This window comes from Lactuca serriola, chromosome 2 (genome assembly GCF_051521515.1).
Source record: "Lactuca serriola cultivar US96UC23 chromosome 2, Lser_US96UC23_V15, whole genome shotgun sequence".
NCBI classification, from domain to species: domain Eukaryota; kingdom Viridiplantae; phylum Streptophyta; class Magnoliopsida; order Asterales; family Asteraceae; genus Lactuca; species Lactuca serriola.
In genome coordinates, this window is record NC_136409.1 from 192627889 (window position 1) to 192647454 (window position 19566).

The following is a 19566-nucleotide window of genomic DNA, read 5'->3' on the forward strand; positions in this document are numbered from 1 at the left end:
TCTTACCCGTTTTCGTAATACTTGACAAGAACCGTCTCAGGGACTGTGCCTTGGAATCAGGCTCCGACTCTTAATGAACAATTAGGTTAGGCTTGGTCTAACCCAGTTCAGTCCCGACTAGTCATGGGCTAGGCTATGTTGCTAGGTCTTTAAAGCACATACAATCTAGCCCCTTAAGCGTATACAACCTAAACCCTAACTAGTCGGGCTAAACTGGGTTGGCCTAAGACTTACTCATACACAAAGACCGGACAAGCTAATTTCATGTCACATCAATGGATATTCACTTAACATAAAGAACCCAATATTACCAAAATGGGTAAAAAAACTTTGGTTTTTGTCCATATTTAGGTAACCATGTTTTTTTTTCGTACACATCTGACTAGTAAACTTGTTTGACCTGTTCATAATAGGGTAATGTTACCGCTAATTACCAGTCATATTATCTTATTATGAACAGGTCAAACAAATTCAATGGTCAAATGTGTACGAAAAAACATGATTAACTTAATATAAACAGAGACTAAAGTTCGTTATCTTTCTAGTTCATTAACCCCATTTTATACGGTAATCGAAGAAGTAATAAAATGAAACGATATAATAGAAAAAATATTTTTTGATCCTAAAAAAATTATATATAATAAAGCATTCATCATAGAATATAATTTTTTTCTAATATGCTGATATTTATTACATGGAGAATGGGTATATTTTTATATATATATATATATATATATATATATATATATATATATATATATATATATATATATATATATCATTACGTTATAAATATATATATATATATATATATATATATATATATATATATATATATATATATATAGTTAGATTATTTTGTTTAACTATCTATTGTGTGTATGTACGATAGATTCTGGACCAATCATTTTAGTTATTTTAAAAAGTAATTAATGCATATTACATGTTGATAATATAATAAGTATTAATTAAATTTTGAACATTTAATATGTATTAATTACTTTCTTAAAATAATTAAAATGATTGGTCCATAATCAATCCTACATGCACAATATATATATATATATATATATATATATATATATATATATATATATATATATATATAAGAGGATCAAATGAAAACACCTAAAAAGTTGAGAATGCAAGAACAATTCTGGACCAATCAATATATAAGGGTATACTAGTAATTGTATATTTAAATTAAATTAAAATAAAATAAAATTCAATCAAATTCCCTTAAATTTAGGATCAGTTACCAAAAAAGAAATAAATATTCAATTTTTTATTTTTCTTATTAATGGAATATAAAAAACATTTTTATCAAAATTTATTTTAAAACAGAAAAAAAATTCTTAAAAAAATCATTTTTTTTCTCTAATTTCACGTTTTTTTGTGTTAAAAAAAATGAATAGAAATCGAACACCAAATTAGTACATTTGTATTCATAAATGATTTTTTTTTTCAAAAAACATGATACTACTCCAATCACAAATAAATACACATCAATTTACAAGTAATCCAATTTCTTTTTTTAATCAATTGAAAATAAAAAAATTGTAAAAATTATCATTTCTCCATAAAAAGAATACCTCTAATGATAAATAAATATACTCATTAACACATGCTTATATTGTTATTCACAAATGAATACACTGCTATTAACAAATAAGTACCTTGTTATTCAGAATTGAATAAATGAATACATCTAATCATAAATAAATACATTCATTCACTGTTATTCACAAATGAATACACTGTTATTCACACATGAATGCACTGCTATTCATTCACTGTTATTCACACATGAATGCATTGCTATTCACAGATAAATACAATTTTTCATTCTTTCATTTCCTCTCACACTCCCTTCTTTTTCTCTTGTCTTCGAGGTGCAACAAAAACACCCCCACTATAGGTGTTTGTTGGTGGTTTCCGGCTAGCCAAGGGCAACATCCCCCTCCGTTTTCTCCCACTGTTTTATGACACACCAAGCAACCCAAACACCCTCTGTTGTTGTTTTCTTTCTGCTTCCCCCCCCCCCCTCTCATCGACAGTAACTGGAACAAGAAAACGAAGTGGTGAAGAGGTTGCCAGAATAGCCCATGCCACTCCACTACTGTGATGAACCACCAAATCGGTGGAGGTGCTCCATATTCTTCTTTCTTCGCTCCTGAAACAATTTCATACTTCATCATTTCATGTTCTTGATAGAAAACCCCAAAATCATTTCATGTTCTTGATAGAAAACCTCAAAATCAGAATTAAATACAATTAACAATCAATTAAATGAAGCAAATTTAGTAAATGAAGAGACTGAACAAAATACAAAATACATATGAATTTCTATAATTGCAATTATATTCATAAATGAATACACTTCTGATGATGTAAATCAATAGAACGAAATTAGATGAAAAGGTTGAAGGGAGTGTAAGGTTACCTTTGAGCTTAATGGAAAGGGGTTTTTTCCTAAAAAAAAACAAGAAAAATCAAAGCTTCCAAAAAATATCCAATTAATCTACTCAATCCACAATCATGCTCCACATATCCCCCACCCATCACTATCCCAGGTTTGTATTTCAACTTTTTCCCTATCAATTCAACGAGTAAATCGATTTCAAACTATCGTTCACTTTGAATGAACATAGAGTTAACTTCAAGTACAATACAAATGAGCCCTATATTCTATTCAATTTCTATTTTCCTAGTATGTAAACAAGAACATTCAAAAAAATTGGAACATGAAATTAGAAAGAGAAAGAGAAAACCTAGGATTACCAGTTTCGTCGATTTCGACATGACAGCCGTCGGAGATTGTCTTGAGAAGACGGAGAAACGAGACCTCATGAGGAAGGAGTCCAAGCCAGGTGGCGTCGGCACGGATATCATCGATTAGAATCGGTGTTGAAGCGAGAGGTGATAGAAGTAGTCGTTGACTTAGGTTTTGACTACCTTTAAGCTTCATATACAATACCTTCCTCATCTTTTCTTTTCATCAACAACACCTTTACCCTAACCCTAGCGCTGATCTTCGCTAGACTTTCTTCTTCTGAAGCGAAAGCCGATGTCGGATCGTCGATGATTGTCATGGAACTGGAATCCAATGTCACTGATTTGATACGTGGATTCAAACCTGAAGTTGGGGTAAGACGACAGTGGAGCGATCGACGGGAAGAGAGGAAAGAAAAGGGACCCGAATTCATTGAGAGAGGCGTTTATTTTGAAACCCTAGAGAGAGATCGAGGGAGATAAAGATACAGGATTATGAAAGGAAAGAGGATAGAGGGTGAGAAATTATAGGAAATAGGTAATTTTGCAATTCCTATTATGCCCTTCTGGCAATTTAAAAGTTACACTTTAATGCTCATAGTTTTAGAATTTATCATAAATCGTCTGTTTAATAATAGCCTTAGATCTAAATATTTAAATGGTCTAGATCTGTTTTCACGTTCTCAACCTTTTAGTTGTTCTCATTTGATCCTACTCCTATATATATATATATATATATATATATATATATATATATATATATATATATATATATATATAGGGGACGGTTCACTTGAGATTAAAAAAAAACTAGAGATCTTGAGATTTAAATTGAGCCATACATTTCTCATTTGCCGCTCTAACGTTCCAGTATACCGACATCAGCAGCATATGTGTAATAATAAATGATTATACACATATGTCTGTTCACAGACTGAGTAATCATATATAATTACGACAGTTAGTGGCAGAAAATATGGTGGTGATAGAGGTAGCGGTGGTATAAGTGACAGATGTGACATTGGTGGGGTCGGCTGGTGTCAGAGGTGGTGGTAGTGGTGGTGGCGGTTATGGTGGTGGGGATGGTGGCAGAGGAGAAAGGGACGGGTGACGCTATATATATATATATATATATATATATATATATATATGTGTGTGTGTGTGTGTGTGTATATATATATATAGACACACACACATACACACATAGGGGACGGTTCACTTGGGATTAAAAAAAATAGAGATCTTGAGATTTAAACTGAGCCATACATTTCTCATTTGCCGCTCTAACATTCCAGTATACCGACATCAGTAACGTATGTGTAATAATAAATGATTATACATATATGTCTGTTCACAGACTGAGTAATCATATATAATTAGGACAGTTAGTGGCAGAAAATATGGTGGTGACAAAGGTAGCGGTGGAATAAGTGACAAATGTGACATTGGTGGAGTCGGTTGGTGTTAGAGGTGGTGGTAGTAGTGGTGGCGGTTATGGTGGTGGGGATGGTGGCAGAGGAGAAAGGGACGGGTGACGCTATATAATCATTTATGATTATAACAGGCTGCTGCGTCGGTACGCCGAAGGGTTAGAGCGACATACTTGAAATGTGTGGCTGATGTTGAATCTCAAGATCTATATTTTATTTTTAATCTCAATGGAATCTCTCTTTCTCTCTCTCTCTCTCTCTATATATATATATATATATATATATATATATATATATATATATATATATATATATATATATATATATATAGAGAGAGAGAGAGAGAGAGAGAGAGCTATGTTCAAATGTGGATTGACATCTATTGTGTGGAGGTGTGGATAGTGCTATTTGTGAGAATGACAAAGAAAATATGTTGTTTGATAATGTAAATATGTTCAATCTTACATAACTATTGTCATTATCACGTATTTTCACCAATTAAATCGTCTATAAGGTTATTAAACTTATTTTTATTATTCTTATTCTGTCGGAATGTTATCAGGATGTTTATCGAGTCCTATTCTGTAAGAATTAAAATGAGTGAAAAACGATGGATGAGAACAAAAATGAATAAAAATTATTGAGAATGCATGGAAATGACAATAGTTGTGTATGGTTGAATGTATTCACATTACTAAACAACTGATTCACTTAGTAATTCTCATAAAATAGTACTGTCCACACGTCCGCACAATAGTTGTTCATCTATATTATAACATATATATATATATATATATATATATATATATATATATATATATATATATATATATAGAAAGTACATGAGTTGTTGTAACATGTGGTGGATAAAGTATGTCTCATTATAATCTATAAAATTATAATTATAAATAGAAACATAAAACATGGAATGAATAAAGAAACTCTAGTTACTAAAATTAAAGCCATAAACTAGAACATGGTTATGTGGTACATATTCTATTCTATAATAAATATAATGATTGAAATCAAAATTATTAATTTAAGACAAATAAACTAAGTGATGATTACAAAAAGGGATAATAAGTTGAAAGGGTAACGAACTTTCAATTAATCAACTTTGTTTATATTTAGTCATTGAATCTTTTTCGTGCTTGATTTATACATGAATTATTTAAAATTGTTCACATTTCACATTTATGACGGATTGTAAAATGTGAGCAATTTCAAATAATTCAGAGGTAAATCAAACAAGAAAAAAAAATCAATTACTAAATATGAATAAAATTAAAAAAAATTATCCTATCAAGTCATTATCCCATTCTCTTATTACTCATTAATGTCTGAGTGGTCAAAAAATTCACATAAGTATACGGTTCAGGTTCAAGCCTTTCGAATTCACACCGAGGTATTTTGAAAATAAAATAGTTCGAAAATGAAATTTCCAACTATTTTATACATAAAATTACTAAGGTGCTGTTTGTTTTTTCTCCGCAGATCTGCGTGGGCTCTTTTGTCTGCGTGGCGCAGACCACGCGCAGACTTAAAGGTTTGCACTGTGTTTGTTTTTCTGAAGTGTGCAGACATAAAAACGTCTGCGCGAGGTCTTCACCACACAGACTTGGGCCAACATCTTCTAACGTCTGCGAGTGTTTTAAACCTTAAAAAAAATGCGTCCTTCTATTGCATCCGCCTCCATCGTCAAACCTTCTCACGGTCCATATTTCTCCACCGATAGAACCATCCATCGACCATCGATTAGCACCCTCGTCGCCGCCTGCTCTCCGATCGAAGGCATCAGGCGCATCTCGACTTGTACATCGATCGATTCAGGCGAACAGCGTTGACCATCGAAGGCATCCTTGTCGCCGATTAGCACCCCCGTCGCCGATTACCACCCTCGTCGCCGCCTGCTCTCCGATCGAAGGCATCAGGCATCTCGACTTGTACAGCGATCGATTCAGGCAACCAGCGAAGCGAACAGGTAGATATCTTTCTTGCGTTTTTTTTTAGTTCCAACATGAAATTAACATGAAATTGAGGAATAATGGGTCTTTTTTTATCCCTCCGCCAGTGGTTCTCAGTCAAACACCCTTCCAGTTTTCTTCAAGCAGTTCTCTATTTGGATCTTCCGCTCCAACTTTTGGCATTTGTGCTTCAGAGGGCAAATCTGGTAATTCCACTATCGAGGTACACCTCCACCACTAGCATATTCTTGTTAATTGTTATTACAATACATGTATATCTGATCCTTCACAATATGCTATTACAATACATGTATGATACATGATCAGATTAGGTTTTTGCATACAAAAAGAATGGAACCAAAGTCATGTATCATGTTTGATTGATATTCTGGAAAATAATATAAATATATAGAGCCTATTTTGCTGAAAATTAAGAAAATAAAAGAAAGTTTTGCCTTTTCTTTTCATGTTTATGTATCATAAGTAGTGCAAAATCAAAAGAGTAGAAAGTCTTGCTATGAAATAATGTTGAAAATTAAGAAAATTAAAGAAAGTCTTGCTGTGAAATAATGTTGTCAATTGTGAATTGTTTATTGCTGTGAAACAATGTTATCAATTGTGAATTGTTTAATGCTGTGAAATAATGTTGGGAAAATTTGTGCTGAAAATGTGAAATAATGTTGTCAACTAAGGATATCTAACAAGTCATGTGAAAATCACACTTTAGTTGTTGATTGTTTATTGTTATTTGCTTTTGAAAATACTCTTGATTGTTTCAAATCATTATTTTTTTTGTTGTAATGTGTATGATATGCAATACTTTATGGAATCATATTTGTCAATTTGTGAATGCTACAATACCTTATGAAATTATTATTGTCTATGATATATTGCTTATTAGAAATGGGAGAAAAACAACAATGGACCAACGAGCATTTAAAATGCTTATTGGATACTTGTATTGAAGAAGTAGAGAGTGTCGGTAGAAAAGGATTGAGTTTGCAGAAAGACTCATGGATAAGTCTTGGAAGAGTTCTTAAGGAGAAATTTGTGTTTGAGTTGAGTCAAAAACAAATGAAAAACGCATATGACAATCTGAAAGCCAAATACACAGGATGGGTGTATTTAAAAAACAAAACTGGTAATATATACAACTCTCAAACAAACACTTTTAACTTAACAGCCGAGGAGTGGGATGATTTTAAGAAGGTATATACATATATATATATATATATATATATATATATATATATATATATATATATATATTAAACATTTATGTTTGAAGTCGCCAAATATTCTTATACTATTTTTTGTTACATTTGGGTTTAGGGGCATCCGAAGGCTGCTTCATTGAGAACAATTTCACTGCCTTTTCCAGATCTTTGTGCACGTCTTTTTGATGGAAATAGTGCTACTGGTAATTTTAGGAGTTACTCAACCCAATCATCATCAGTAGCTGGAGCATCCTCTTGTCGTCTTCCACCATTTCAGATTACCGCCACCCCTTTTCATGCAATAGATGATGATGGTGATGACACTTCCCACCATGAGCCACCACCTTCTGCTGCTTCACCTTCTGCCGCTTCACCTTCTGCTGCTTCACCATCTGGTAACCCCAACAAAAGGGCTAAACCCTCAACTCTTATACCTCCTAATGCCTCACCGTCTGCTTCTTCACCTGATGGAACTTCTATTACTGGCGACGATTTAGCATTAGAAATGAAAAAAGTTTTACAAAGTTTGACTAAAGGGTATACAATCCCTCAATGTTTAGAGAAGTTATAGGTGCTTCAGTTAGGCCCCACCGATCCTTTGCGCTTTGTTGCATATCATATTTTTGGAGGGACCATGAACATGAGAGAGATGTGGATGCATTTGCCCGATGTTCCTGAGATATTACGAGGATGGCTTGAGATGACGGGTACAAGTTTAGGAGTTTTGAAGGATGGAAAGATTGTTCGATGATTTTTCTAGTGTTGAAACTATTTGTTAGGTCTTTTTGCCATTGTTGGAACTATTTTGTTAGGTCTTTTTTCTTTTCTTGGAACTATTTTTTTGTTATGTTGCTACTTGGAATATGGTTTATCTAATGTTTTTTTGGTACTTGAAATATGATTAATGTAATGTGTATTTGCTACGTCAAATATAGTTTATGTATGTTTTTTTGCTACTTGAAATATGGGTTATGTAATGTTTTTTTTCTACTTGAAATATGATTAATGTAATGTTTTTTAAAGTTCTACTTTGTTGATTTTAGGTTCATAATGGATCACAATCAAAAGTTACTTCTCGTAATTCTTATGTACCTGTACATCCATTTTTTCTGGAAGAGGGGTGTGAAACGATTGCGGGATAATGATTCGGAAATGACAGGACATGAATACACATTAGAGTTGTTACATCGTAATCGTTTACAATGTGTTGAAGTACTACGCATGTCTCGTGAATATTTTGTACGACTATGTGCTCATTTTAGAGCAAATTGTTCATTAAAGGATAACAAACATGTATCGGTTGAGGAAAAGATGGCCATGTTTTTTATGATGATCGGCCATAATCAACGTTACGTGATTATCAAGCGGATATTTCAACACTCGAAACAAACAATTCATAAATTTTTTTATGAAGTGTTGGAAAAAATGATGCTTTTCGCACAAGATGTTATAGTACCAACTTCTTTTAATCTGAATCCAAACATTCCAGGACATAATAGGAGGCTACGACGGGTTTTCAAAGGGGCGGTCGGTGCACTTGATGGCACTTTGATACATGTTGTTGTCCCTGCTAAGAAGCAAGACTTGTATAGAAGTAGGGGAAAGGGAGACTGCTACCAAAACGTATTGGCAATTTGTGACTTCAATATGATTTTCACATTTGTTGTGGCCGAGTGGGAAAGGGTAGCGCATGACTCTAGAATATTATCAGAAGCAATAACCGATCCACATTCATCATTCCCATTTCCACCACCCGGTAAGTTTTTGTTTTTTTAAATACTATTATCTTAGTTTGAAAATTGATTAGTGTTTTGCATTTTTTTACAGACAAATATTATCTTTGTGATGCCGCGTATGCACACACTCGAGGATTTATGGCCCCTTATCGTAATGTGAGGTATTGGCTTGGAGATTTTCGTCAACGACGTGCATTGACCAATAAGGAAAAATTTAACTATGGACATGCAAAACTTCAGAATGTCATTGAGCGTGCTTTTGGTGTTTTGAAATCACATTTCCCTATATTGAAGAGGATGACACCATTCCCGTTCGTGACACAAAGAAACATTGCCATGACATGTTTCGCGCTTCATAATTTTATAAGGAGAGAATGAATGAGTGATGAGTATTTTGCACGATACGATGAACCCAATGTCTCGTTTCGAACTAACAATGTGGCCGTTGATGATGATGAAGACGGGATTCCAACACATGGTACTATAGCAGACCGTGAATATATGACTCAGTTACGGGATGAAATTGCTGATCAGTTGATGCACAATATAGATTGAATTGTTTTAAATGAAATTGTTATTGTAAAACTAATTTTTTTTATTGTATGACTAATTTAGATGCATGAATTTTATTTTCAATGTTATAAGACTATTATTATTAAAATTTTGGTGTTGGAAAATCATTTTATGTTTGTAAAATCATTTTATTTAAAATTTCAATTTATTTTAGCAGCCTGCAGACGTTAAAAAACAAACAGTCTTTTTATTGCAGACTGCAGATGTTTGGTCCACCTCTTCTGCTGCAGAGGCTTGTAGATGTGGTCCGCAAACTGCAAACATTTTGGCTTCAGAAAAACAAACAACACCTAACTCTTTAAAAAATATATATATATTAAAACTTTAAACTTTTCTCTGTGTTTTTGAGCTATTTTCAGCAGAAACTACAAATATCCGAAAATAGTAGTCTTTTTTTTTTTTTTTTTTTTTTTTTTTTTTTTTTTTTTTTTAATTTTTAAGAAAACGGCCATATATTATAAAGATACCGAAAATCGTAGTCATCCGATGAAATCAGTAACTCGGTAAATATACAAACCGACCAAGTCCAAAACGTACACTGTAATTTTGCATGATATTGATAGCAATCGCTGGAGCCTGAGGTAGGGCCAATTTTGTTGTCGCGAATTTCAAAAACCCCAATTAATGAAAAGTGGTTTTGCCCCGTCAATTACCTCAAACCCTGTCCCCATTATGTACAAAATTTGGAAGGTTTTTGACACATTGATGTTTTTTTGTTGTCATAAAAAATACAATATCAAATAAATATCAATTTCCTTATATTTAATATCTGCATAAAAATATACTAAAATTGTGATTTGAACACATAGTTCAAAATTATCGATATTTACTTAATTTTGTTGGAATATATATACGATTTTCTTTTTTATCCTCAAAAAAGTTATTTTTCTTATTAAAATATAGAATGTTACTTGTTTAAAAAAAAGCTAATTATTTAGCAATTGTTATTGTTATTTGAAAAATGTAATTATTTTTCTTATTAAAGTTATTTTTTGTTATTAGTATGAGTTTTTAGTCCAACGATATGATGTGTTGTTTTTCTCCTTTAAGTTGAGAGATCAAATTATATTTGAGACATATGTGAAATTATGAGTAATGTAGAAGTATATTAGATCTATAGTTTAAAAAAGAGTAAATTACACGAATGATCCCTATGGTTTAGGGTAATTTGCGTGTTTGGTCCCTAACTTATTTTTTTTTAACTCGAAAGGTCCCTACTGTTTGTTTTGGTTACGCGCTTGGTTCCTGTCTCACCTAAAAAGTATATTTTCCCTTGATTTTTTTAACTTATTTAAATAAACACACCCTTAATCTCAACCCCCTCACATTACCCTACCTACCACACCATTTTTCCTTATTTAAATAATAGTCTTTTTAGGTAAGACAGTGATCAAGCGCGAAACAAAAAGAAAAAGTAGGGACCAAGCGCATAAGAAAAACAAACACTAGGGACCTTCCGAGTTAAAAAAATAAGTTAGGGACCAAATACGCAAATTACCCCAAACCATAGGGACCATTCGTGTAATTTACTCTTTAAAAAGTTATCGGAAAATTATATATTTATATTAATTTTTTTATTTATATTTTATAGTATTTTTAATTATAAATGATTTTTGCAATATAATTTGGATGTTTTCAGGCAACGAGTATTTGATGGTTTTTAAAAATTTTATTTTTATCTTTATAAAAAATTTAAATAACAGAAAATCTTGTTCAGAAGTATGACCTTTAAACTTTTGTTTTAAACAAAGACAAAATTGCAAAAATGGTCAGTATGGTTGGCAAATTTATGCGATTTTGGTCCAAAATGATACCTTGGTGTACCACTGGTCCAAAATTGGATTTTTCTATTGTTTTTGGTCTCTCACACTAACTTCCGTCCATACATTCCGTTACATGCAATATAGACAAGGGTATTTTCGTATTTCCACCTCTATGTCATTGATCACTGCCATATTGAAGGATATACATAGTTCATGACCCTTCACTCTCTACCCACAAAACCCACTTTATTGATCAAAAAACCCTAATTTGTAAGGTCCTAAAACGGATCTTACAATTGGTATTAGAGCAAAACCGGTGTCAAAGCATCATTCAATCGAGTTTTTGGCCGTTTAAACTTATATTCTTCATTGTTCGAGATTGGGTTTGGTGTTTTCGTTGCTAAAGGGATCAAATCTGCTTTAAATTTACGTTTACTGAAATTTTCTGGGAGTTTACTGCCAAGAGATTACGACCGTAAACCCTGTTTACGGCCGTAAACTCAAGAACATTCACGAACCATAAACTGTGTTCTTGGACCGTAATCAGATCATATTCATAAAACCATAATAAGTGGTTCTTCATTGACCGTAAACACCCCGACCGTAAACACACGACCGTAAACAGGCTGACCGAAAACTAAATTTTGACATTTTTCTGATTTTAACTTTAAGCTTTAAAATAATAATAAATGGATTCTCAAATTCAAACACATCATCATGAATTGGATTATGTCATGGGCACAACTACACGCATTCCGAGACTGTTGTCTGCAGATAGTTTTCTTGAACGGAAATACCGGATTGAAAAGTACATTAAAATGAAAGACTTCAAGATTTGGAGAAGCATCATCAAGGGTCCTGTCCGAATTACCACCACTGTTGCAGGACAAATAACTGACAAAGCAGTTGAAAACTATACAGATAAAGACTTTGAGAAAGTTGAGGAACAGGAAAGGGCATTGGCCACTCTGACCATGGTTCTATCTCCTGATATAACTCAAGGTTTCAGAGAATATACTTCAACTAAAGCTTTGTGGGAAGCCTTGATTGAGGTATATGAAGGTAATGAAGACATGAAGGAAAGCCGCCAGGATATGCTGCGTCAAAAGTTTAACATGTTCAACTACATTCCTGGAGAAACCCTGGAGGCACAACTGCAGCGATTCACCACTCTCACTACTGAGATGAACATTTATGGGATCTTCTTAACCAAGTCGGAGATAAACAAAAAGCTACTGAATGCTCTTCCAAAGTCATGAGACATGAATCTAGCTGTTATTAAGAAAACCAAGGATTTGAATCGTCTCTCTTGCTGAAACAATGGCAATCATCAAAGCCTATGATATTGATGATAAACAGCGGGAGATTAATCATGGGAATTCGTATTCGACTGCAAACCTCGGGATTTCCTCTAACAATGCTCTTTCATCAATCATTCCTTCCTCAGGTCAAGCATTTGCTGTTCAACAACCTCAGATCCAAACCATTACTGCTGTCTCATCCATGCCTCACTCGCAAAGCCAGCTGCATGTCACTCCTCAGGCTACTCCCTCCTCTAATGTACCAGTTGTGGCCTCTTCCTCAAACACAAAGGAATGTGATGAAAATCTTTCTTTTGCCATAGGACTTGTGAATTGCTATAATGCTCTTGTTGCTAGAGAACTTCTACCTCAATTGTCATTTACTAATCTGGATCAGATTCATCCAGAAGATGTGGAAGAGATGGACATCACATGACAGATAGCTATGGCAGTATTCAGGACTAAGCAATTTGCCAAGAAGACTGGGAAGAACAACTGGGTTATGAATGCTGATAAAAAGGTAGGGTTCAACAAGGGAAAGCTGCGTTGTTTCAACCATCACGAGCCAGGACATTTTGCTTGTGAGTGTCTGAAGCCGGATAGAAGATTGAACAATGACATGACAATGGTTGCAGTGGTAAACAATCGGGGAGGTGCTCAGGTCAACGGTGAGAAGGCTATGGTTGCTCAGTCATTTGACTGGGAGGATCAGATTCAGGCTTTGAACATTTCAAGACCTGAGAATGCTCTGATACCAATTGTAAGGTCCTAAAACGGATCTTTACCAATGATCAAGCAATCAAACAATCAAAAGAAACTATAATATGAGTAGAAGAAGAAAAGAAATCAAGCCTGCACACGTTTATTACTGAAAAACGTCTGGTACAAATCGATACACTTAGCCGTGAACTCTATGGCATCAACAACCAATAATGAACTAAACAACCTCTATTTATAGTGGACTTGGGTCGGAAACTGGGTTTACGGCTGTAAACTCACTTTAGGGCGGTAAACTCACAAACAACCTACTACACCACAATAAAGACTCAAAAGAACTATTACAATGAAAGCCTAGACCAAACCACTAACTAGACCCATCATAATCGTTCCTTGAAATCCTGCATTTGATCATCAACTTTAATTGTAAGTTCAAATCCACGCGTATGCTCAAAATGTGGGAAATCAGGCCAAGAAATTAGTGTTTCGATGCAATCTAGATTTAAGGTAACGTACTCTGTTTCTTACATATTTCTTTGAAACAATAAAAAGCTTTTATAATCCGTATAAATTAATGTTTTTTTTGGTTTGGTTCATGATTTTTACAGAAGGATATCCCACGATGTTTATTATGGAGCTCCATCACGGAGGGAGGTTCACAAAATCCCCAGGGATAAGCTACATTGAAGGAAAATTAGACCACGTCGACCTGGTAAACATAAATGTGTTCTTTGTGCATGAGTTGGACGAGGTGATGCTAAAGCTCGATTATGAGGCACCACAAGTGATTTACTACCACTATCAACTGCCAAATGGAGATTTGGAGTTTGGTCTTAGAGCTCTAGGGAATGATGTTGATGTACTTAGTCTTGCGTAGTACATTGAACATCATAAGATCATCAAGGTATACACTAAACATAATGAAACTAAGTTACTTAGATACTTTATGTCTCCAAGAGTTAAACCTAGGGTCATAATTGAGGAAATAGCAGATGGTGTGCCCTTACCAAAATCAAATTCAACAATGGTTGATTTGCATCCAATAAACCAAAACCAGGAAGATGTCCCAAATCTTGAATTGTGTTTGGTAAGGTATGAGACACCAGAATACAATAAGAATAAGAGATTGCAGTTAGTTGAAGGGAGTTAATCATGTAGTAAGAAAATGTGTTTCAAGTTGGAACACACTACAACTGTTGGTGATCAAGATGCACATGTTGAAATTGGTAATGAAGGTGAAACTATTGGTGATCAAGATACAGAAATTCATGATCAAGGTGCAACTATTGGTGATCAAGATACAAAAGTTCATGATCAAGGTGCAAATCTTGGTGATCAAGAACTATATACATAAGTGTTTGATACCTTTGATAACCAGCCATTTCAATTTGAAGACTTTGATCCTTTCTTTGATCAATATATTTTTAATGATCGTAATGATCAGAGTATGGGAGTTTATGCAGAACTTGGTGCAGGACTTGGTGAAGTTCAATTTGAAAGTGAGGGAGTTTGTGAAGGACTTGGTGAAGGGGGTAGTAAAGGGGGTAGTGAAGGGAGTGAGGAAGATAATGACTTTCTTGAAGATGAAGAAAATTATGTAAGTGATATTGAGGTGGAAATGAGTGAGTTCTATATGAATGTTGATCTAGATGTTGAGTATGTTGACAGAGGAAAGGATGTTGAGACTGAAAATGAAGATGTTGATACTGAAGATATTGAAGATGTTGAAGTAATTGATAATGATGAATGGTACCTTATGAAGAGGATCTGTAATGTGAAGAAAGTGATGTCCAAAGCTCTAGGTCCACTCATTCCAACAACATCAAAGTTAATTGAGAGAAATAGGTAAGCTTCAGTCCAATACGGGGCTAGATGGAATGGGACTGCAAATTATGAAGTTTATGGTCCTTGGCATAACCAACATGTGGTTGACATGACAAATATGTCATGTACATGCAGAAGGTGGGAGTTGAATGGGATTCCCTGCAGACATGCCATAGCTACAATACATGAAATGGCTGATAGTGGAGATAAAGTTGGGGAGATTTACACTTATGTCAACAAAGTGTATTGGCTTCAAACTTGGAATGAAGCTTACTATTACACTGTGGACCCTATAAAGGGTAGATCCATGTGGCCAAAAAGTACCTGTCCATTTCAATTAACACCACCACCACATCACATTCAACATGGGAGACCAAAGACCAAGAGAAAGAGAAGTGCAGATGAAAAATATGATAGTTAGATACATAAGCATGGTGCAAGTGAACCTGAAAAACTTACCATAAAGCTTTTTAGTGTCAAGTGTGGGAAATGCAACAATAGGGGTCTTAACTCCAGGACTTGCAAGGGTGAAGGAGGGAATGCAGGAAGCAGTCAAGGAGGGAATGCATAAAGCAGTCAAGGAGGGAATGGAGGTGGCAGTCAATACAAGAATTAGTGTATTTTGTTTAAAAACTTATCTTTTGGTTTAGCATGACTTTTGTGCATTTGGATGTAATGGTTTAGAAGTAGTTTGTTGTCATGGTTTTATTTTGGTGTTTTTTCCCTTTTGGTCATGAAACTAATGTCAACCTTTTGTGATTGTTAAAGAATGATGTAATGGTTTAGAACAACTTTGTGATTATTAAAGAATGATGTTTATGGTTTATAACAACTTTGTTGTCATGTTTATGGAACCACATTTATGGTTTATAACAACTTTGTTCTAAAACAACAAATAAACATTAGAATTAGGTGATAACTGCATTACATTGTCATTACAACCATGAAAAGGGTACACATTTCCGAAGTTTTCCAAAATAACCCTAAATTGATATTACAATATCAATAGCAAAAAACTACCACATTTCCCTGCTACAACATCATAATCCAAAAATACCCAAAACTACATGCAACTACAGGGGTCCCTAATTCCTTAATCCTAAATGAAAAACACCCAAACCACCGTAAATAGTAACCAACTTGCAAACAAACACATCTTCATTCTTGCCACTTAATAGTTTGCATTGTTGATATTCCTCAATAATCTGAGTATTATCAACATAGATCTTGCACACATTGGAGGATCAATCCATCCTAAGAATATGCATTTGGAACCCTTCAAGTAAAAAAAACCCTAAACATGAGGGTGATTTTCCAAAATGAGGGTAAAATACCAAAATGTAACACTTACCTGTTGAGGGCGGGAAAGAAACCTCCAACCAGGGTTTGGTGATGTCTAGGAGGTGCGGACCACCGCAACCCTAGCACAGAAACACATCACCATTTGAATTTTTGATGTCTATGTTGGAGATAAAGATAAGGATTTGAAAATTGGAAGATAAGATACACCAAAGTTTAAATCTTTATTTATGTATAATAATACTTTCATCGACATCCTAAACAATACATAGACTTGTATATATATATATATATATATATATATATATATATATATATATATATATATATAATACCAGAAACAGTTGGGTATAACCCACCAATCACAACGTTTCATGAACCAATACAATGGTTCACATACAATTGACATTCTTAACAGAACTAAGATAAAATACTAACAGTAACTAACATATTTAACAGACATTAACATACCAACTAACAATTTAGGTTACTTTTCAACATTCCCCCTTAACATAGATTTCCAGAAGCATTCACCATCATTCCTGATTTTTCCTTGAAGATCATCCATGGGTACATTCATCATCACCTTGTTTCTTTTCACAAGATTATCATTATCCTTATGCCATTCACCATCCACTAGAGTTTCAAGTTCCTCCATTGCCATGAACATTGTGTCCCCTTCCTTTGTTTCATTTATGAAGTTGACATCTTCTCTCTCATCCTCTTTGCGTTTCTTGCAATGCTTCATAATGTGTCCATATTTGTGGCAGTAATAACACTTAGTTTCAGATAAGGGTAATACATGTTCTTTACCTTTTGGTTTTGAAGAGATTTGAAAAGCTTTTTTTGTAGTGTCATCATCAAAGTTCCTCATACGAAATTCATGGGATTGAAGTATCCCCAATAGATTTTCCAATGATAAAACAGATAAATCCTTTGATTCTTCCACTGCTATAACCACATATTCAAATTTGCGGGTCAGGCTCCTTAGTATCTTCTGAACAACCCTTTTCTCTTCAATATCTTCCCCATTCAATCTCATTTGATTCATCAAGGCAATTACCCGATTGTAAAATTCTTCTATGGTTTCCGATTCTTTCATTCTTAACCCATCAAACTCACACCGAAAGGTTTGCAAACGGACTACTTTGACCCTATCTTGTCCCCTATATGTGTTATGCAATGCATCCCAGGCTTCCTTGGAAGATTTTGACCCTAATATCCTTTCAAAGATAGGATCATCAACCGACTGGTAAATCAGAAATAACGCCTTCTTGTCCTTCTTTTCTAGTTCCTTTTCTTGTTGTGCAGCGGAATTCTCTGGTTGAGAGATGCCTTTGTCCACAACACTCCATAGATCTAAAGATTCATAGAGAACCTTCATCTGAATACTCCAGTGATGATAATTTTTGCCATTCAATCGTGGTAATTGGGTTTGATAAAGACTGCTGTTTGTAGCCATCTTTAAGAAAAGAAACGATATATCTTTGATTTAGAATTGCCGGATCTGATACCACTTTGTTGGAGATAAAGATAAGGATTTGAAAATTGGAAGATAAGATACACCAAAGTTTAAATCTTTATTTATGTATAATAATACTTTCATCGACATCCTAAACAATACATAGACATATATATATATATATATATATATATATATATATATATATATATATAATACCTAAAATACCAGAAACAGTTGGGTATAACCCACCCATCACAACGTTTCATGAACCAATACAATGGTTCACATATAACTAACATTCTTAACAGAACTAACATAAAATACTAACAGTAACTAACATATTTAACAGACATTAACATACCAACTAACAATCTAGGTTACTTTTCAACAGTCTAAGAAGTTGTGAACACGGAGTAGGAAGAATATGAAGCTCGTGAAGGTTGAAGATGGAAAAGTGATGTTGCTCCTGCTTTTATTTTGAATAAGGTTGCAAAAAAGGTCCCTGTAGGTGGAAAGACAAAGATACCCACATCTATATTGAAGGTAACAGAACATATGGACGGAAGTTAGTGTGGGGGACCAAAAACAATAGAAAAAATCCAATTTAGGACCAGTGGTGTACCAAGGTATCGTTTTGGACCAAAGTCGCATAAATTTGTCAACCATGGGGACCATTTTTGCAATTTTGTCTTAAACAAAAGATATGTAACCCCAAAGGTATTGGAGATATCCTTTAAGAAAAAGCTCCCATCTAAATACAACAATTTACTAGAATACCCTTAAAACTATAACTTACATTTAAGAAGTATGTTTAAGATGTATGACCTTTAAACTTTTGTTTTAAACAAAAGATATGTAACCCAAAAGCTATTAGAAATATTGTTTAAGAAAAAGCTTCCATCTAAATATAACAATTTACTAGAATACCCTTAAAACTTTAACTTATGTTTTTTTAACCGACTAATATAAATATATAATCTATTCCTAAACTAACACCTAATTCCACCTATGTCTACGACAAGACTTGAACCCTCGACCTTAAAAAGGAAGGACACCACCTTATACCGCTGAGCTAAAAGTCATTTGGTAGAAGCCTAACTTATGTAGTTATCTTTTTTTATTTTAGGAGCCTAACTTATGTAGTTACGGAGATAAACCAAATATAATAAGGGTTGATCATAATAATTATCATACAAAATATTCATCACTTGGAAATTGAAGTATAACTTTAGAAACACGTAGCAACTAAAATGTGGTGTCTTTTTAGCCAACTCCAACCTTTATTATGGTTGGGATGTCTATATTGTATAAATTAATTAGGGTGTCTATATGGTAAAATGGGGTGTTTTTTCAGCCAACCCCAACCTTTATTATGGTTATGTTATATTAGATTAAACTCAACTTCAAATAATCAAAAATACATATTGGTAATTTGTAACAATACAGACAAATTCCAACATTACAAACAAATATAGAATTTAACTTAAAGTTACTAAAAAACTTAG

General features: G+C 33.8%; 3 protein-coding genes across 3 annotated transcripts; 2 read left to right on the forward strand and 1 right to left on the reverse strand.

Annotated features, from left to right (window-relative positions):
* Positions 1–8535: 8535 nt before the first annotated feature.
* LOC145089898 (uncharacterized) lies at positions 8536–9497 on the forward strand. The gene is made up of 2 exons (XM_079028284.1): positions 8536–9139; positions 9211–9497. Exons 1-2 carry the CDS (start codon positions 8536–8538, stop codon positions 9495–9497), a joined length of 891 nt encoding a protein of 296 aa, XP_078884410.1.
* Positions 9498–12189: 2692 nt separating this feature from the next.
* LOC145089899 (uncharacterized) lies at positions 12190–12714 on the forward strand. The gene has a single exon (XM_079028285.1). The coding sequence runs from the start codon at positions 12190–12192 to the stop codon at positions 12712–12714; it is 525 nt and encodes a 174-aa protein (XP_078884411.1).
* Positions 12715–17083: 4369 nt separating this feature from the next.
* LOC145089900 (uncharacterized) lies at positions 17084–18058 on the reverse strand. The gene has a single exon (XM_079028286.1). It carries the CDS (start codon positions 18056–18058, stop codon positions 17084–17086), a length of 975 nt encoding a protein of 324 aa, XP_078884412.1.
* Positions 18059–19566: the final 1508 nt, after the last annotated feature.